The sequence below is a fragment of the Podarcis pityusensis genome (genome assembly GCF_964106645.2).
Source record: "Podarcis pityusensis genome assembly, chromosome: Z".
Taxonomy (NCBI): domain Eukaryota; kingdom Metazoa; phylum Chordata; class Lepidosauria; order Squamata; family Lacertidae; genus Podarcis; species Podarcis pityusensis.
Genome location: NC_138044.1, coordinates 24277784 through 24299577, shown reverse-complemented (window position 1 = coordinate 24299577; position 21794 = coordinate 24277784). Strand labels below are relative to the sequence as shown.

Below are 21794 nucleotides of genomic sequence, written 5' to 3'. Positions count from 1 at the left end.
AGAGTGAGTGGAAAGCTAAACAAAACCAAACAGGTTTGTGCACAATGAAGCTGAACCCCAGAGCCACCAACCATGCAGCCTGCCTGGGAGCTGACCACTGGTGTACATTAGAGACCTAGTGTTGCTGGAGGCAGGGAGTCTAACAGCCAGTGGAGTCAAGGACAGGCACAATGTCCCCATCTTCCTCTTCTTTCCTGCTGAGTTTTACAATGACAACACTAATGAGACTAAGGAGGAGGATGATAGCAGCCCCAGTCATTTCCTGGACTGGTTGTAAGGAAGAAGGCAGACAGGAGGGGCTGGCGAAGGGCAAATGGAGGATGGTGGGACAGCGCCCCATTTCCCAAATGGACCAGCCTCTCCTGCAGCTGCCCTGCTTTTGTAGTCTCAAGCAGGAGGTAAAACAGAACAGGTTTACAGAATCTTTGGTGTGCTGTCCTATATTGTGATAGGACTGCCTTTGGCTTGGTAGGTCATACAAGTCTATGCTAAATTTGTGTAGCAATACTGCCTGAGTCAGCCACAGCTCTCACAGGAGCATAGGAAGCTTCCTTGTACTGAGTCAGTCCACTGGTCCATCTAGTTCATCACAGGCAGCATCTCCCCTTGGTTCTAGGCAGAAGTTTTTCCCAGCCCTGTCTGGAGACACCAAGGAATGAACCTGTGTCCTTCAGCATGCCAGACAGATGCTCTTCAATTGAGCTGTGGTTCACAACTCCTCATCTGCACCATTATAATTATATTTTAATGTAGGGTTGCCATATGTCCAGAATCTTCTGGACACATCTGGAATATTGCAGTTGGCAGCAGTTTCCAGGTGGAAATCAGCAAAATGTCTGGGAAAATCCAGATGTATGTCAACCCCCATGTCAAACAACTTTGGGCAAAAAACAACAACCCTCAACAACTTTTTTGTCCTGATCTTCACTGTTTGAAAATGGCAACACTGTTTGAGGTACATAATTGATTCTCCTAAGGAATGCAGCTTTCACTTAAAAAAAAAAAGTTTCTTCAGCCTGGAAAATGCATAAAAGTACATGGGCTGATTAAATCTAAGGAAGCTGAAGGCGAGAGGGTGGCTGAGTTGGCAGCTTTGCAGGATATCCAGCAATTATGGGTATAGGGAGTAGGATGGTTGAGGCTTTGCCAACTTAGCAATCAACCTTTCCCCATGACCTGAAGAAGCCAAATAGGTGGTGCAAGGTAAGCAGATTTATGCAGATGTACTTGTTATGCATACGCAGGTGGTGCTGTGGTCTAAACCACTGAGCCTAGGGCTTGCCGATCAGAAGGTCAGCGGTCCGAATCCCTGTGATGGGGTGAGCTCCCGTTGCTCGGTCCCTGCTCCTGCCAACCTAGCAGTTCGAAAGCATGCAGTGCAAGTAGATAAATAGGTACCACTCCGGCGGGAAGGTAAACGGCGTTTCCGTGCGCTGCTCTGGTTCGCCAGAAGTGGCTTAGTCATGCTGGCCACATGCCCCAGAAGCTGTACACCGGCTCCCTCAGCCAATAAAGCGAGATGAGCGCCGCAACCCCAGAGTCGTCTGCGACTGGCCCTAATGGTCAGGGGTCCCTTTACTTTTACCTTACTTGTTATGCATACTTGTTTTTTGTTTTATTAATGAGTGGCACCTCCTGAGGATGGAGGTGGTGGTGTCCTTCCAGAAGCTCTACATTCATTGAAATGAGGATGGGGCGGATCACGGTTGTGGAAACCCCAGGATGGCAGTGGTGGCCCCACAAGCTCAGTGTGCTGCTGCTGTCCCAGACCCCCCTTTAACCACACAACTGCCACTCTTGCCCATCCTTGTTTCTAGGATGATGCCATTGCCTCCCCCATCCCTGGCCCGAGACACCAATGAGTTGTAAGATTAATCTTTCATGTATACTTTTTCTCAGGCTCCTAGCCAGAATTTTTGTGGAGAGGGAATCATAGCATTTCAGCTCAAGCATAAACACCAGGAGCCTAAGATGTTTACAGTCATTTTAACGTTCTGTAATTTATTATGTTTTACTTTGAGTTGAATCGTGTTTTTGTGAAACCACCCCAGAAGCATTGCTGAAGGGCAGTACCATAAATAAAATATTTTAAAAGTAGCAATAAAATAAAATGCATTAAATATTAAACAAAGGTTTAACTTTATATGACACTAAAAACAACAACCCAGGCTGCCACTTATTCCACTGATTAGCCAAAACACTGGAGGCAGGAGCAAAAGGTACATCAAACAACAGTATAGACTATGCCCTTTTCCATCTACTTCCAGACACAAAAGAAGCTTGGGGAGATAGATAGATTAGATAGATAACTGAAAGCTTAAAAGGGGGGCAGGTAGGGGTGCCAACTTGAATAAAATATTGTGGGGGCCCAGGCAAGCTCCACCCCACATAAACGATCACATGATGCAGTACACACAAACTATTTGAATGGGAATGTACACCAACTTTGTGGGGGCCAGCTCCCTCAAATATTTTATTGTGGGGGCCGAAGCCCCCACAGCCCCTAGGAGTCAGCAATGCAAATGCAGACTTGCATTTATATCCCACTATTCCTCAAAGGAACTCAAAGAACATACATGGCTTTCCTCTGCTCATCTTATACCAACAATTCCTTTAGATACATTAGGTTAAGAAAGCAACTGTTCCGGGACGATCTATTCTAGACAGCAGTCCTGTGCTCATTTCCTTTCAATCCTACTGAATTTATTTCTGAGTAAAGATGTGTAAAATGAATGAAGGTGTGGGCTCCAGCTCCAGCCCCACCCAGCATGCTCCAGCTGGCCGGGGATGATGGGTGCTGTAATCTGCCCAGGAACATCTGAAGTATGCAAAGTTTGCTACTCCTGAGTTGTGCTGCCAGTCGGGACCCCTAATCAAGTGGGATTCTGAACCTGGGTTCCTGCAGTCTTACTTCAACACTCGACAGCACACTTAACTCACTACCATCAGATAATTGCCACTGTTAGAATAATCTGCCACCCAATAGCCAGTCATTTCTTCCCATTAAGGAAATGTGTTCAAATCAAGATGGGCCATAATATTTTCATGCACCAAAGAACAAATATATACCCGGCAACAAAGAAAAGGTCCCTCCAAACTGCCACTGTCTTGCAGGGGAGGGAGGGCATGCTGGAAATTTAGTCTGCACAATTAAAGTGGCCTGTTGCCCTAGTTCAAGAATCCACTTTAAAAAAAGAAAGAAATATTCTTGTGGATTGGAAAGTGATGGGAAAATGAATTGAAAAGTGTGGGAAGAATTAATGATTAACGGGAAGGCATATAAACATTCCATTAAGGAATCAGGATGAACGCAGGATGAATGCCCTGGGAGGAATTCAACACTCTGCTGAAAATGAATTAACAACAACAAGAACAACAACAAAAATAAACATTCCATCAGCACAAGCATTTCTGCTTGCCCAACAGAACCATCTTTTCTCCCCGTCTCCATACTGTTATTTGAGTACTCCATGCCATAGCTGTCAACTTTCAGATTTGAAAATAAGGGATCAGCAGCCTCAAAAATAAAGGATCAGCAGCCTCACCTGTCCCAGGGACAATCTACGGGATATCTAACAATTTGGGATAGCAGTGGGAAGCAGTGAGAAACGGCGCTGGAATAAGGGAATTTTCTGCAAAAAAAGGGAAGGTTGACAGCTATGCTCCATGCACACACAAGCCGGGGTGGGGTGGGCAATTGGGGCTCAGGGAGAAGATGGGGGAGAAAGCCCCATTGTGCTGGCAGGAGCCCTTGCACTGGCTCCCGCTAGCAGAACTGCTTAGCTCAGAGTGGTTCACTATGTGGCCCTTGAGGCCTTTTTTGGCATCCCTTGACAACATCTGACATCCCCCCAGTTCTTGCACTGCAAGCTTTAGGAATGAAGCATGAGGGCTCTGACGGTGTCCTCCTGCCTCCTTCCCAAAGCCTAGGCAGGTAGCGCTTTCTCAGCTTTGGGAAAGAGGTGGGAGAGTTCTAGCACCCTGCCAGGGACCTTGTGCCTCCTTCCCAAAGCTCAATGCCTCACTTAGCCAGCTTTAGGAAGGTAGCACAAGGGCGGTGGCGGGGGTTGTCAAAGTTTGGGCTCGCTCCCCCCCCCCCTTGTGACAATGCAGTGTGCAGGTTCTGTGTAAAGTACTCTTGGTATGAAAAGTTGGACTGCCCTGACTTAGCTGAATCTAGCCCTCTGGGAGTGACCTGGGCTGCATTCACATGGAAGTTTATTCTGTTTTCATGACTTTCCCCGAACTGTTAAGTTCTGCATTACACTTGAACATTCACACAACATAATAGCTTCTGGATTTACCGTGGAATTTAGTGCAAGTTTAGTGCCCATGTCCACGTCATTTGCTTCCAGAAAAAATCCATTTGCTAATAACATGGAAATGAGTGCGAAACTTTTGCTATATTCCACTTTAGTTCCAGATGTGGCTTTTACATTGTGTGAAAGCTGAAATGTAATGTAGAAATTAACAGTTAGGGAGGCTTTGTAAAAACAGAATAAACTGCCGTTTGAATGTGATTCTGAATAATGCATACTGAATCCAGAGAGAAAATAAATGGATAATACTTTACTGAGTAAAGTGAACAAGAACAGTGTATAACTTCAGAAGAAATAAACAGAGAGGGTTTGTCTTTCTTTACAGTTCAGTCTATAGTAGGGAGACATATGACAACTACTCAGGGGAAACCTTCCTAGAATGATACAACCAATCAGGGTATATGTTCCCTCAGCAAGCATCATACCACTCTGCCTGGTTGCTAAGCAACACCTGACACCAAGACCCTTTGTTATCTGACTTGAAAGCTAACAGGAATAACCCTTGCAAACAAAATGATCTCTGATGTTCCACTTCCAATTTGCTCGTTGTCATTTAGCCTCCCGCAAAAACAAATAGAAACAAATGCTCAGTAAATACTGGACACAGGGTGAATGCACAATAACCAGGTCACTTGGAGGAGCCCAAAACAAAAGACATTAAAGGGTCCGTCTTCCCTTCTTTCCAAAGGACTTGCCTGGGAGAACACATTGCCTGTGCCCCACACCTCTGTGAAAACCAGTGCTGATCTCCAAGCAACTGGTGATGGTAGTACTTATGTCATGTCCTTTAAATCCACAGTTCCCTTAACAATGATAAATCTGTATGGAAGAGACAAAGAATGCTTTGGCAGCCTGACAGGCACTTAATGTGCAGAGATGAATAAAAGATAAATCACCACTTCTGGGGATGAAAGAATCAAGCTGTCAGTCAACACACACTGGAGGTGGGAGGGGGCTCTACAGTGCTAGTGATGACAACAGTTGGAGGGGGAAATAATGAGGAATTAACAAGTGTTTGGAAGGAAGAAACATCTAAAGCTGCCATCCGCAGGGATGCAAAAAAAAAAAAAAATCCAAAATAGTAGGCCAGAAAACTGTTTTTATTAGGTTGCTGTGGTTCTAACTCACTCATCATCCTTACCCCACTATCTTGAAATCTTTCTATAAAGGTCTTTGAATTCGTTTGGATGACTCAGGAGGTGGATTTTGCTCTACCCCATATCAAGCCAGTGTTTCCTAAACACCCCCACCAGAAAAAACACCCCCGTAAAACACTGGAGGCATTTCATTCCTACAGTCCTCCCCGCCACACCCATCACATGTGGAAAAATAAGAAGGTCCTAGCCTGAAATGAGGACACTCCATGTATTTTGCATGAGTCCATGTATCTCCAACACAGACTCATCCAGGGATTCGACAGGCAGTGGGGGGGTGGGGTGGGCAGTTGATTCTGCTGCAGGCAAATGGATGCTTCAGAGACACAGAACTGTTATAGGAGCAAGGCAGAGTGGTTGGAAGGGGCCAATGTATGGAATCATTCAAGGAATCATTCAGAGAGACAGCCTGATTCGAAGGTAGAAGAAGAAGAAGAGTTTGGATTTGATATCCCACTTTATCACTACCCGAAGGAGTCTCAAAGCGGCTAACATTCTCCTTTCCCTTCCTCCCCCACAACAAACACTCTGTGAGGTGAGTGGGGCTGAGAGACTTCAAAGACTAGCCCAAGGTCACCCAGCAGCTGCATGTGGAGGAGTGGGGAAGGGAACCTGGTTCACCAGATTACGAGTCCACCGCTCTTAACCACTACACCACGCTGGCATTTATTTCACAAAATTTATATACCACAAACCTGTAAGTGGTTTACAAAAATATATTAAAATTATCAGTCAAAAGAGGCATGCAAGATTGCCTTACCCCATAAATGCCCACTCAACCACTTCATTCTGAGGAACTTGCAGAGTTACAGGTGCCTCATAACACCCACTCCAAATCAATTGAAACAAAAACTAAAGAAGTTGAGGTGGTGATATCTGAAAGTGTGTGTTTGTGTGCGTGCGTATGTGTGTAATAAAATAATAAAAGTAAAAATTAAAAGTACAGTGGACGCGTGGGTTGCGGTTCGGCGCTTCTGCACATGCGCAAAGTGCGATTTAGTGCTTCTGCGCATGTGCAACCGCCGAAATCTGGAAGTAACCCGTTCCAGTACTTCCAGGTTTTGGCGGTCCGTAACCCAAAAAAACACAACCTGAAGCATTTGTAACCCGAGGTATGACTATATATAAAAAACCCCTTTGAGAGGGAAACAAATTATTATTTACTTATTTGTTTTATTTTATATATGTGTGTGTGCTCTTTAAAGAGAAAAAAGGGGGAAAGGGAAAATAGCAATAGCAATAGCAATAACAATGAAGTGGAATAAAAAGGTTTTTTAAGGTGATGATAATAATGGGAGGGCAGGGGGAGAAAAAAAATCTGTGAGATCCCCCCCGATTTAATTTTAAAAAATGAGAAATAAAAAATAAAAAAGAAGAGGAAGTCAGGGCTGAAGTGGCAGTCCCAGGAAGTGTCCTGTGTTGGTTCAGGGCTCCTTTATGGGTGCCGCCATTTTAATTCTTGAGAGTTAAATAAGTAAGTAAGAAAGTATTTACAAATATTTTTAAAAATTAAGAATTTTTTTGTAAATAAATTTTTGTTGGCTTTACAATTTCAACTTCAACAATTATTTTCCATCAGAAAGAGAATGAGAAATACAAAATAACCAACATGAAGTATAAGAAAAGAAAACTTTTGGATCCTGTGTCCGTTTCCAACCGACAGTGGCACCCCTCTGCCAGCAGGGGAGGGCCCGCACAGCAATACCTTTTATGCGGTTCCTCGATGGGCTCCTGCCCACTACCCTAGTGCCAGTCACCAGAGAGATTGGGTGGGTGCCAAGTCTGGACTGGGCTGTGTGCTTCTACATGGCCTCCCTGGGTCTCCCAGTCCCCTCCTACCTCACTCTCTTGGTGGCTGCAGTGGGGGCTGTGGCGGTGAAGGGTGGTAAGTGTTTGGATGGGGTGGGCCCCCCGCTATGTTGTCTGCTTAGCTTGGAGGCCTCCAGACCTCCAAGCTCTGCTGGATCGCCGTTGGGGCAATCCCAGTCCTGGAGGTGCTGGTAGTCCCCATGAGCTTGGTGCGGCCATGGTGCTTGCTATCTTGCCTCACAGGAAGTCATCCAATGGCTAGAATCTTGTACGCACAGAACTGAAAAGAGAAAACACCAATGAAAGAAGATGGATTTTAGAGTGAATGGACCATGCAGAACTGGCAAAACTAATGGCAAAAATAAGAACCAACATGATGGACTATTCACGGAAGAATGGAAGCCCTTTTTGGGGTATCTGAAAAAAATATCATAATCAGATGAAATTGCGAGCAGGATTTGAAATATGAGCAGTGGAAGAAAAATGATAATACATGAAATAGAAGAATAAGTCTTAGGTGAAATGCTTATTAGAATGCAGTATGTAAATAGGATTAAGAACAGCATGGAAAGAAAGGCAGAAGGTCAAGGTTTAAAAAATGTATAACAAATTTGGAATCTGGAATTTATATGTAAAGATAAAGTTTAATAACAATTTGACACACACACACACACACACACACACACACAAGTGCAAATTTCACAGAGTTGCCTTTAAATGTGAACTGAATTGAATTTCTCCAGAATCCCTACCTTGAGGCAAATGCCACTGAACACCATAGAACTTACTTCCGAATGAGTATGTATGGAGCTGCACTGCCAATTCCCAGTTTGTGTTTTATTAAATTATCTGGAAGTGTAAAAATGTTAACATTTTGAGCGACCTAATGCAGACTGTGTGATGTCACCACCTATTCAAAATCCAGTTTAAATGTCTCTTGCGGATATGACATAAACCTTCCCTGAACTTATGAATGTATTTTTATTGAGCTCTTTCTAGAGCAGGGAGTAAGTGGAGAGAGAATGCTGTGTCTCCATTCAGTATATAATCTCCAGATGGCATACATCACTCAGCCCAGAGTCAACTTTATTAAATAAAATGTTTTCCTGGAGCGAAATGTGCTTGCTTTGCTGAGTCCCCTGTTAGGGTGGCAGGCCCAAAGAGCTTGGCTGATCGAACTTGTTTTATCAGATTTATTTTAACAGGCCTTCAAGAAGAAATGGGCTGGTTGCTTTTGCCAGAATTCAGGACAAAAGAGCTCAAAAAGCTGGCTAGAGAGCATAATTCTCCTTTAGAACAGGAGGTGGGTAACCTTTTCTTTGGTCCAAGATCTGCATTAATCCTTGACCAACATTTCAGGTGCTGTATGCAAATGGTGATGGGTGACCCAAGGTAGTGTTTGTGTGCATACACACTAGCTGATTCATGCAGATTGGATTAAGAAGGGCATAATCCTCTAATTTCTCTCATCAAATGAATAGCCATGGGTAGTCAGCAGAAGGTAGGGTTGAGACTAACAGATAGTCCGGAGGAAATACACTTTGTGCTTTTCTGCCAAAGTGCCAAGCTCCCCTCTTCCTCTTTCTTGCTGTCTATCTCGCTTCCCTCGGTTCTGCCCAATGCAGCTATGAAACTAGCTACCACGTTGACTTAGATCTGAAGCCATCCTTAGAAATTTGAAGAAACTGTTAACGAAGACTGTTTTTCTTCTTCTTTACGAATGGGACCTCTGTATTGTGTGTTTACTCTTGCAATGCAATTGGTGTGGGAATGAGACAGAATTGGGGGGGGGGGCTGGCTGCCTGGCTGGCCAGGTAGCTCCAGATTTCAAGGTTTTTCTTCAGCTCTGTGAACCAATTTCAAACCCAAGACAACACTTAACCTCAGTGGGGAACTGCTGCTGGGTAAAGCGTACCGGTTTCTCAACCATGTCTCTCAAAGGATACCTTTAGCAAACCCCTTGTAATCTCAGTTTGGGCAATGGGGAGGATCACCACTTTGCTTCTTGCCTTTCTCATGTCTTCTTGCAGAACCTCAAGGTGTCACATTATTGGGCAACGAATCTACAATCCACCTTAGAGGTGGACTCTGATGAAGAGGTCTCAGCGTCCCGACCTCCACTGCTGGATTGCCCAGTTTAGAGGATGCAGCTTTGTCCAACTCTTCCAACTCAGGAGACACCCCTTTTGGCAACCCTCATAACCAGCAGCTGCAGAATAAGGCAACAGCCCTTCAGGCAATAGACAGCTCATTAAAGCTGGCGGGACTAACAGTATCAGGCCAATCAGTTTTTTTAAGCCCTCAAGACTGAAATATGCTGCTGAGAGTATAGCTCAATATTGGGAAGCTGTTTCCAACAAAGGAGGCTTTGGGTTGCTGCCTTGCTTTGCTCTAAAGACCAGCTACCTCTGTGGAATGCAGGTGAGCAATGGCTCTTGTGGTCCTTCAGCAGGTGCCTGACATGCCAACCCTTGACCCCACCCATGGTTTGCAAATGCATTCCATTTTGTTTTCATACCTTCTACAATGGGAAGTAGGAACTGGCCTTAGGATTGGCTCACACAGCTGTAGATCATCCTGGTTAATGGCTTACTACCTCTGGCATGTTCCTCCTGAAGTTTTTATAAGTGGTGCTGAATTATAAGTGACACTTGCCTGGATCTAGCTGGCTGAGAACTGTTTGCAATTGGAATTGTACTTATCTTCAGCTTGCTAGGGCTCATATGGTCTGCAGGGGGAGGGGGCTCTGTGTCTTGTTCTTAAGCCTGATCCAGGAGCTGAGACAGCACACATATTTTTTATTATTTTTTTTAATACTGCCTAAGCAGATGATGGGCAATAGGGGTGATAATTTGTTTGGCTGGGTATGGGGGGGGGCGCGGGTTGGACTTAGTCCCTAGCCCTTTGCTTTGACCATCAGCTGATTGGCATAGACACTTATCTGCCAAGGCAAAAAACATAAAAAGTATGAATGGGAAAAATCTATGCATTTTAGTTTTTCTCGGTTTCTTGTTTTGCCAGTATTAAGTTCAGTTTGCCCATTTCTACTTTGGGTGATTTTTAAAAAATGTACATTTCTCTTAATATGTGCATTCCTGTACACAACTGTGCCTTTGATGTGCACTTTTGCAAGCATGCTACTTTCCTTAATATGTAAATCTGCATGCTCAGGTTTCCTCAAGTTACACATTTTTGGAAATGTGTATTGGCTGATGAACACTGCACAGTAAAATACAGAGCAGTGCACATTTCCAAGGAATGCTGCATTTTGGCTTGCGTACTTATTGGGAAGTGCCAATTAGGCGGGTGTATATTAAAATGTAAACCAAAATGAACTTCTCCTTCATGTCCCTAATAGAAAACTCCCTTGTTTGTTTAATTGGTTTAATACAGAAGCAGAGCTGCCCTCCTGACAGTGATATTGCTGCAGCTTAGCTAGAAGGGATGGAGTAGGATGGGTGTCATAAGTCTAATGACAGGAGATTCTTTTAGATCAGAGTGTTTTCAAGAAGAAACAAAATGACACATATCTTCTTAGAAATAACCATTTTATTGATTATAGAGGTAGTTGATTATGGAGGTAATTCATTTTTAGGCCTCACAGACTCCCCTTCTTGATTTATTAATAAATAATAAATCACATATATTCTTTAAGAAATGCAGTACATACTTGAATAGTAGTATTAATACGTTGTAAGCATCAAAATAAGATGCAGGACCATATGATTACACATAAAAGTAATGACAGTAAAATTACAGTAAGCTGAATAAATGATTTCAAAAAAAAAGAAGAAAAAGAAAAGAAAAAAAGCAGAAGCTTTCAATGAGTAGCCATAAAAGATATCCCACCAATGATATTCAGTAAGAGCAGATTCGTATTTCATTATTACTAATTTGTTAACCTTTGTAAATTACATATTCTATTCGGCTCAAAAGTCCTATTATCCTTTATAAGGCCCACACTAGATTTACACATAACATATCCATCGAATACAGTTTTTGTCCGTAACTACCGGAATTGCTGCAACTTTACATATTTCTCCTCTCCTAATGTTGCCTTGAGTGGTATTTTACAAAGATATTATTCTCATAAACAACGTATCCTTTCCCCATTTATAAATAGCTAGGTGATACAAAACATCAATAGTTGCCCATTTTTTCTGTAAACCCATTGCACGAAGAACCCCTTCTACATTTTTCCCTAGCAAAAACATATGGACATGTTCCTACAAATTCCACGCCAATTGTTATACTGTAAAGTATCATATAGCCACAGCAGTTTCATTTCTTATATAAAGTACCGTATTTTTCGCTCTATAACACGCACCCGACCATAACACGCACGTAGTTTTTAGAGGAGGAAAATCCGTAGGCATGCCACCCATAGGCATTCCCTCCATAACACGCACAGACATTTCCCCTTACTTTCTAGGAGGAAAAAAGCGAGTGTTATGGTGCAAAAATTATGGTATTTGAAATAATGTTTTATTCATAGCCTGCATGGCTCTTTCTGAGAGTCCTGCTTCCAACAAATGTAACCTGTATGAATCAACTGTATCACCTCCTTGCAATCTCAGTATCTGAAACTGTAATCGTCCTAAGGAACTTGTTTGCCTGTATCTCAATATCATAGGCATTTGCAATTCCTGTTCTTGTACCTATTCCTCCCAGGATTGTATCCAACAAATCCCTTCTGGAATGGGCTCGTTTCCATTGAAATAATTTAGATTTTGCCAATAATTCATAAAACTCATTGGTATAATTTCTACAAAATGGCAAAGAGGTAGACACATCTAAGCCTGACATACTGAATTTTATATCCTATTGGTGCAATAAGGGTTAAAACAATGCCCTCCATCTTTCATGACAAAGTTTAATAACTGAAGGAGTATTTTTCTCCTTATTTTTGCATATACAATTATACTAAAGAAGACCCAAACACCATGTATTGTCACAAACTATTTTTTCCAGGAAGGTATTAATCCCAATCCTCTAAGAATAATAACCTAAATGATGTGGAAATAAACCAAAAATGTTTTTCTTCCTCTTCTAGGTCAAAATGGCTAAGTAATGCAGGTTGTAACATAGGATATTTCACCAATACTTCTTCTCTTTCCCCTACTCTTCTTGTAAACACAACCACAGGATGTTTTCTTGGTACTAAAATAGTTTGAAATGTACGTTGGTTGTGTTTTAATGTTATTAGGGATAGTGTTTTATTCCCTGTTTCAGCTGGCGAATGATAATGGTTTCTGGTTACTTCCTTTATTACACTTGGTAAAGGTCCTCCCATTTTTTCAGATGTTGGAGCTCAATATCCTCTTGTTTCTTTGGTCGACCACAGAAAAAGACAAACATAGAGTCACACAGACACAGAAAGAAAAAGACCAAAAAAAGGGGGGGGGGGAGAAATACATAATCATTATTCAACATCCTTCATCAGGCATCAATCTAGAGAAATTGAAAAGGCTTTAATTGATTTCAGTGTACCCATTTCTGTTTTTCACCATCCATCCGTATAAGACAAGAACAGGGATAAATAAAATCCAATATGGCTTATGGACCCCACCACCAAGGTGTTGCTTGGCTCCTAAATCATATCCATTACTTGTAAGCAAACTGGTAACATAATATTTTCCCTTTTAATTGCTTCGTTCAAATTATCTGCTTATAACCAAGTTTCATGTATTTCTTGCCTCATAAATTCACTCTCCTTTAAAAGTTGTAAGAAATTAATTTCTGATTCTTCCATTTGTTCCAGATCCAATACTGTGACAGGAAATCCCAAAGACATTTTAAATCCAAATAATATCTCATAGGAGGACAATCCTGCTATCCCTCTTGGGCTGCTTCTTATAGCTGTCAATACAGTGGGCAATTTTTCATCCCAATCCTTCCCAGATTTTTTCCCCTAATCTTCTCAACATTCTTTTTTTTTTTTTTTTTGGTCTGGTTTAATCTTTCTACCTTTCCTTTCCCTGTCATCCAATTATCTTTAGCCCATTTTTTTTTTTTATCACACTCTTGTAAGAGTTCAGATTTCTGTCTTAAGGCTGATATCACTTCCAAGACTTTGGCATCTTGTACACTACATTGTCCTTCAATAATACCACAATAGAATCATTCTGTTCCTGCCAAAAGCCAAGCCCATTTTATTATTTGGGAGCCAGTTTGATACCAACTTCCATCTATAAATATTACACAATTGCTTTCAGACAGTGAATTCCATTCGCCTTTGGGTGTATTCACAATTTCTGTTGGGAGCACAGGTGAACAATCATAGGTACTGCCAGTTTCTACAATAGATACCATAAGGACTGGTATTTTAATAGTTTCAGACACCACACCCTTTTGTGCTAAATAAACAGTCCATTGAGCTAATTTGGTAGAACTAAAGCCTGGCACTGTACACTGTAAAACAGTGGCAGTAGAAGCCTTTTCACATTCATCATATGTCAGTTCAAGCTTATTCAGTTTTCTAGAGGCATACGCAATTGGGTGATATTCCTTATCAAATTTCTGATATAAACCTGCTTGCAAATGTCTAGGTCATGGCCATGAGTAAGGCCAGTATGGTCTCTGGATTCCTATCATCTATTTTATTCCTACTTTTGTTCCATCAAGGGGCATTTTTAAAACATCTACATCCTGTATTGTGTTTGCTACTTCTTCCATTTTACTATTTTCCCAATTTGCTCCACTCCTCGGCTCTATCAAATCTGCATAATACATTCCCATATATCTATATCTACACAGTCATACCTCGGGTTGAAATGGCTTCGGGATGAATATTTTTGGGTTGAGCTCCGCGGCGACCCGGAAGTAATGGAGTGCGTTACTTCCAGGTTTCGCCACTCGCGCATGTGCAGATGCTCAAAATGACATCACGCACATGCGCGGAAGCGGTGAAACACAATCCGTGCACGCGCAGTTGCGTCTTATGTTTACTTCAGGATGCAAATGGGGCTCCAGAACGGATCCCGTTCGTATCCAGAGGTACCACTGTATATATATCTATATAGGCATAAACAAAAGGCAATAGGATCTTTCTCCGGTTTTTAAGTCCAATACAAAACTTGCTTTTTAGCTTTGGGGAGACCTGTCTCCCCCATGTAATCCCTTAAAGCTAAATTTATTCCTAAATGTAGGACTGTGCTTACATGCTCTCCCATTCCATTAATCATTCTCATTAATCTATTAACTTCTTCAGGGGTAAGCCCATGTTTCGATATCTGTTCTGACAGCTTAACTGTTTTTCCTACAGTAGAACTTTCCCCTTCTACTTGGGTTTTTAATTCCCTTAATTCCCCAGTTGTCATCTGTTCCTGTACTTCAGTAACTGTCTGTAACTGTCTTTGCCCTGCTCTCCTGTTCCCCCATATGTAACACTGAGGCTTGTGAATACCTTAACACAACAGGGATCGTCCTCACAACCATCATCACAACCAAAGAAATCAAATCCCTCACATGGGTCTTTCTTATATGCCCTCATTTACCTTCCGTTCTATTTCCATATGTAAATTTTCTGCTTCATCTTCATCATTTTTAACAGGTTTTCTCCTTGAAGGAGAAGCTTCTGTTGCAGCATTTCCTTTTCTATATGCTCCACACTTTACTTTCTCAATTTTTTTCTTCCTCCTTTTACCAAGATTTTCAAAACCTTTACTTGTGCAGCCATTTCATTGAGTTCAACTCTATTAAAGTTCATTGGTTCTGGGCATTATGTATAAGCCAATCCAACAAATCTTCCATAAAACATAATGCCATGTCCCTTTTCTGTAAAGGATCTTTTACCCCGTTTTCTTATCCAGCATGTCTGCTGGTTTCTAGGACTTTATTTTTCCAGGTATATTCTTCCTGGGTGTTTTCAGTCTCCCTCTTTTTATACGCAAGCAGAGTTTGTATCTCATTTTTAAGAGCAGCGCTCTCTTATTCTATCTTCCCAGGTGTATCCTAAGTTTTCACCTGGTTGTCCTGTTTTATACTCAAGCAGAGTTTGTATTTCACTTCTTAAAGAGGCATCCTCTTTTTCCAACATCTTTAGCTCATGGGCTGTTCCTGCAGCACCAAGCCTTCTTTATATTTCTTAGCCATTTGTGGCCATGACCTGATTTCGGCGTACTTTGCCAATCCCAATTCCTCCTGGTCTGATTCCCCCCCCCCAAAAAAAATTTCCCCATACAAAAAATCTTTCAACTGTTCTTTAGAGTCCTCCCCCATTGCTCGTCTAGGTACTCCCCCCCCCCCCGCAAAATATTTTTTTAGAAGCCATTATATCTTTTCTTTCAAATTGCTACTGATCCCATCCTCCCATCTTTCAAATTGCTACTGATCCCATCCTCGTCGCCAGTTCTGTCATAAGTCTAATGACAGGAGATTCTTTTAGATCAGAGCGTTTTCAAGAAGAAACAAAATGGCACAAATCTTAGAAATAGCCCTTTTATTGATTAGAGGTAGTTGATTATGGTGGTAGTAACTAATAACAACTCATTCACTCCTTTCATTCATACTCAACAGATGGATGGACCCACTAAAAAAGGTGATCAATCTTTTTTAAAAGTCTGTGGACGGCCACCTCTGCAGCAGCAGGTAAGCAACGCGCTGTACCAGGCTTTTACCAGCTGTTTTATAGTTTCAGGTTCGGTCCTCGTATGGCTGCATTGTCTTGTATTACAGGGGGTTGGACTAGATGATAGCTGTTGTCAGGCTGATTCCTCAGATAGTTATGAATAGTTATTTGTCCCAACATGTCTTTTGAGAACAGCGGCTGCTGTCTGCTGGACCAGGCGCTGGGCCAGGCACGCACATAAAGCACAGTCCGGCTCTTCCTCTGGGTTAACCCAGAGGTAACTTGTCTCAGCATGTCCTCTGAGAATGGTTACTTGTCTCAACACGTCCTCTGCATGTCCTTTGACTCATCATGTCCTTTCAGAAGTTTTTTTTTTAAATTTCAATATGTCCTCTACATGTCCTGTGACTTCATCCGGCACATCCTGCTTGTCCATTCCACCAGTTTGTCCATCTTTCCTGTTTTCTTCAAAATCAAGCAATGTCTATCTTGATCTTCAGAATCAAGCAGTCCCTATCTTTATTTTTATCTTCAGTGTCACATACCATCTGGTTGTACTCACACTTCAGACATATCTCCATTCATACCATTAGGCATACTAAACATATCTTCAATTATACCATGAGGTCATTTTTAGGCCTTACATGGGGGCTGCAGAGACGCACCAGGGAGAAGCACCAGTTAGACTCTGTCAGTGGTCCTGCACAGCCTACACCTCACCAGTGCCCTGCGTCACCTCTGTATTCCCCAGGTAAGCGGCAGTGATGCCGATATAAGGAGGGTGGCACCGAAAGGATACTGCAATATGAAATGTAAAACAGGCTTACCATGTCCAAGTTCACAGGGATGCTTCCAATTTTTTTCTCTGTATTTCCTTCTGGATGCTAGAATTCTGAATAACCCAGACTTGCTGCCTCCCTTCAAGTAGGACCTGTGACACACTGAATGGGTTTTGTAACACACCACCCCAATCTCCAAGTGGTGCGAGACTCCAGGGGTTGCAGGCGCGCTTACCAGAGTCTGTGTACCCTTTGGGTACAATGAGGCACATCAGAGACTGTAGTGTCTTTATGATATATGGTTTTATTTACACATTTATACCTTTCCCCAAATGGAGGGATCACAGAGCATTCACATCATATGGGGGACTGGCTTCCCCATTAAGGGCACAAAAATCCATTCCTTGCGTCTCTTAGTTCCAGCCAGTCATCCCCAGCTCACATGGAGTTCTGCTGCTCCTTCTCCTTCTTGCTGCTAAGCTATTCCAAGGACCTCTGGCCAGCCTGCCTCATTCAAAGTTGAAACCCAAAACTAGACCTTTGCCTCTGCCCACCAGCACCCAGCAAAGAGGGTCTCCACTCTCCTTTGCCTGGCAGTCTTGCCCCCTGACTGTTTCCTTGATGGGCCATCACTGGACTTCATCCTATGCTAATGGCCCATCCAGCTGCCTCTGCTGAGCTGGATTGCCTTGTTAGCAAAATTATATCCAGGGGGTTCCGTGCTTGGCAGTTTAAGCAAACCTTGATTTATTCTAACTTTTACCAAATTCAGGAATTATGGAGAAGATCTGGCACCCATGAATTTAGTGGAATATGTCCCCACTTCTGCAAACACATAACTTATTTAAAGGAGCCTGAAATAAAACAATATAGATCCCACCATGACACTTGGGGCCAGTGTGATGTTGTTAATGGGCCCTTCCAGACTGGTGTTTTATTGCAGGTGCATTCTGCAATATGTTCTTGACACAGTAATAGTGTATTAGTGGTGAGCTTATTCCACTTTAGTTTGTTCTTGCAATGCTTCCTTAGTGCTACCTCATTATTGCTATCCGGAGGGGCTGCAGCAAAACAAGAAAAATGAACCACACCATTTGTGGTATAAGAAGTTACACTGTTACAGGATTTCAGCAGGGAGCAAGGGCAGATTATCAATGGTATAATCAGCATAATTGCACTAGGGCTAATGCCTGCAAGGGGCCCCAAGTCTGAGCTTTCATTTTTTTAAAAAATGTATGTATCTAGCTTTTCTGGAAGGCAAGTTATGAATCACAATGTTCAAGGTATCAACCTGATTGTAGATAAGCGTTTCCTAACACCAGGAACAGAGGTTTCATATCATTCTGCTGAGCAGTTTCACAGCAACCCTGCAAGGTAAGCTTGGTGGAAAGAGGGTGACAGTGCCAAGGTCACCTGATGAGCTTTGCAGGTGAGTGGGCATTTGTACCTGGGTCTCTTTGCTTCTAGTCCAAAGAGAACAGGGATGGGCGGGGGAGGGGGTAATGCTTATCCCAAATTGTGCAATCTCCTACTGTATGCTTCTGACACAGCAACAAACAAAGAAGAATAGGATTTCATGTGATTTCTACTGTAGCAACTTTTTTATTTCTAGGGAACCTTGCATAAAAGCACATGAGAACTTTGCCAGCTCATCAGGTGCTCTTCGTCACTAAGTGCAGTTGTGCTTAATGAATTAAAGATGAAAGTCACAGCAGGGGGCAAGAGAGGGAAGCGCTTTTCTCAAAGGGCCAATTCAAATCTTTAGATGGGACTCTCTGGCTCTTTAAAAGTCATCTCTAGAGTGAGTGTTTCCTTGAAGACCGTGGGAGCTGCCTGTATTTTGGAAGATGTAATAAGTAGAAGAATGTAATAAGACTTGTTGCAAGCAAACCCTTCTTTGCTCACCCCTATAGCATCTAGTCTGGGAAAGGAGCATTGTTTGTCCTTTAGCCTTTGACCTGCAGGGTAGTGACGCTAGTGAAATTGATAATTATATAAGAACATAAGAAGAGACCTGCTGGATCAGGCCAAAAGCCCATCCAGTTCTGCATCCTGTTCTCACAGGGGTACAACAGCTTCCACAACAAATCCCACTCATAATATGTTTGGCTGCAGGATCTGATCTTCCACACCTCACCAAAAACTATTTTTGAGCTTGGGAGGCTGAGAACTTTTGCTCACAGGGAATGTAGCTCTCAAGCTCCAAAAGGTTGCTCACCCTGGATGTAAAGTGTGCAGGGATTTACTCTGCATGCCTCCAAAGGTCCATTAAATAAAGGGGAAAACTTGCTTTGGAATCCCCTGCCTGTGGACATCAGGCAGAAACCTTCAGTGTACTGTTTTTATTATATTTATTATCCATCAGGTTCCAGGGCAAGTTTCTACAGGGCAGAGCAGATCTATCTCACACTCTACTGTAAGCCAACTTTGACAGGTGGGCAGGACCACCCAATTGTAAATCAACTGCTGTTATAATGTCAGTTAACTGACAGGTGGATTGTCTCACCCACCTGTCAAAGTTGACCTACATGGGTGTGGGCAGATAAACAGCAAGCAGGGTTGAATTCGCATCCATTTTTGTTTCTTCAGTTCTCAGCACCTGTTGTGTTTGCCATTGTTTTCCATATATGACTAAAATAATATATTTCCATTTCTTCCATTCTTTTTCCAAAGGAGCGCCAGAGATCTGATAGCTTTTTCCTCTGAGTTTAGTCCTAGTTGTACACAGAGCCATTCCTCCAGAATCACAACTCTTCCATTTGGCTGTTTTATTCTTCCAAACACCTCTGTGAAGGACTTTTCCATTTCACCATTTGTTTCCTCCAACTCTACCATTTCAACCTCTGCCAGTCCTTTATCCATATTCTTCTCCAAAGTCTCTGTATCATCTTTGATTCAGCTGTTCATTTCATTTGTCCCTAGTTTACTTTCACCCCCCATTTCATCAATCTTTGATCTAATCAATTTTATTTGCTCAGCAAACATTTGCTAAAGAACGCCAGCAGTCAGTGGAATATCCAAAGGTATACTTGCCATACTGAATATTTTTGATCTTATTAACAATCCAGTCTTATTACCTCTCCCGTCTCCGCCATGAGATCTTCATAGCCTTATCTCTTATTGTAACATGAGAACCAATAGGCATAGCCCATTTCAAAGAAACAAAGTCCTTCCCCACAGGGGAAGTATCTGTGAGATGTGCATGGATGTAGGCTTTTCCTTTTGTTATTATTTTTGTTAACTTTTTGTTAAGTAAAAAAACTAAAAAAAGCATACACACACACACACACACACACACACACGATACAAACATCCAAAATGCTAAGGAAAGGATTAATACACACAAGGGCTGCAACATTCTAAGAAAAAATATTGTGAGGTCATATACCTTGTGTCCTGGACTGGCTGGATGCAAAGGAGTGGTGGGGGCACCAGCTGGGTAACCTGCAAGGGAAGAAGGCTCAGAGTCAGGGGATTGGTTGGTGGGATGACAATGAATGGTCAGAGGGAGAAGAGGGAGTAGGCTGGGTGTCAGAAGCTGAAGAGGCAACAGGGTTTGGTAAGCAGGAAGAGTCTGGGGCAGAGAGCAGTCCAGAACCAGAGGCAGAGGATGAGGCTGGAGAGGTGTGGGGGGGGGGGAGAGACAGAAATGAGGCAAGCTGCTGCAGAAGAAACTATACAATGGCAATTGAATGCTCCACCAAATAAATCAGCTCCAATCTTAGTATGGTTCCTTTGGGGGCTGACCAGAAGAAGGCTGCTGAAGAAGCCAGGAGTCTCCTCATTCTTCTGCAACCAGCTCTCCTCCCCCCTGCTCTCTTAGAACACACAGAGAAATGAAGAGGGCGGAGCAGAGAGGGGTTGTGCACAGGTGCAGTTTGTGACTGCTTGGGAAAGAGCCTGTAGAGGAAGAGCCTTAGGAAGTGGCGGAAAGGTCTCACAACTGCATTGTTGGAGCAAGACCTCCTGGAAAGAGTTGCTGGAATCACTAGGCCTGTGCTGTTTTGGTGTATTGAATAAAGAGTTAACTTCACTGACACCATGTTTTTCTTTGATTGCTGACCAACGCTTGACTCCAGCTCCTGACATTAAATCAGTTTATAATAGTCTTTTTGTGTTGTTAGAGCAGCTGAGCAATAGGTCTGTTCTGTTCTGCTGCTATTTGCCTCAGAATAAGAATCTGTAAGAGTCTGAGTCTTAGTGATGAATCTATGTAATACATTAGTAGCATAAGTGATTTGCCTGCCTTCTACATATATATTTTATCTAACAAGTGCAAGGACACTGAGAGTAAAAGTTATTGTTATTTAAACTTTAAAAGAGTGTCTTGAGTAGTTTTCATAGGAGGGAAAAGGGAACAAACAAAAGGGTATGAACTGCTAATAGCAATTAAAAATAATTACTAAATAAACTAACATTTATTAAGTTTAACAAGTGTAAAACAGGAAAGATAACATTAAGCTAATTTATTTTTCCTAACTAAAATATAATTGCCACAGGATCAAATGGAGGTTACTTTCAATTTCTAAGCAGCGCTTTGATCAGGGAAAAAAAATTCTTAGCACTGAACTCCCTTGTTCATTTAAAACTTTATTGTCGCAAGCCATTAAAACAGCCTTCCCCCCCCATGTTTGAAATTCCTTGCTCCTCAATTCAATCCTACTTTTCTCCTACATAGCAAATCCAACCATGTCTCTACCTATTACACATCTCACATCATGTATGATATCAAGTGTTGCAGGTGGTCATGTCTGAGGGAAACAGCCACATGGGCCACATGGGGAAGCCTAGCAGGCTAAATCTGGCCCACAGTGCATCCTCACTCCTGTTTTAACGCATGTGGAATCTCCTTTCACAAATCCTCATAAGAATATAACAGCCTGCTGAATCAGGCCAGTGGCCCATCTAGTCCAGCATCCTATTCTCACAGTGGCCACTTACATGCTTGTAGGAAATCCACAAGCAGGACAAGCACAAAAGCACTCTTTTTTCCTGCAATTTCTAGGAACTAGTATTCAGAAGCATTACTGCCTCCAACTGTGGAAGCAAAGCATAGCCTTATTTGTCCAATCCTCTTAAAGCCAGTGGCCATCACTGCCTCCTGCTGGAGTGAGTTCCACAGTTTAACAATGCACTGTGTGAATAAGCGCTTTCATTTATCTGT

General features: G+C 42.4%; 1 protein-coding gene across 7 annotated transcripts in view; it reads right to left on the bottom strand.

Moving 5' to 3' along the window:
- The window catches only part of LOC308468051 (centrobin-like), an 82672-nt gene that overhangs the window by 19389 nt on the left and 41489 nt on the right, over positions 1–21794 (bottom strand). For 3 of the 7 annotated variants that reach the window (XM_080990003.1, XM_080990004.1, XM_080990005.1), the window contains exons 2-3: positions 20019–20074; positions 7313–7562 (exon numbers count right to left, since the gene is read on the bottom strand). In XM_080990003.1, the coding sequence (XP_080846129.1) occupies positions 7541–7562; positions 20019–20074 (78 nt within the window). In that variant the 3' untranslated portion in view covers positions 7313–7540. Of the gene's footprint in view, positions 1–7312; positions 7563–10813; positions 12611–18297; positions 18464–20018; positions 20075–21794 lie in introns of those variants that run through there. The other 4 variants (XR_013981412.1, XM_080990002.1, XM_080990001.1 and 1 more) reach the window with 3 other exon arrangements.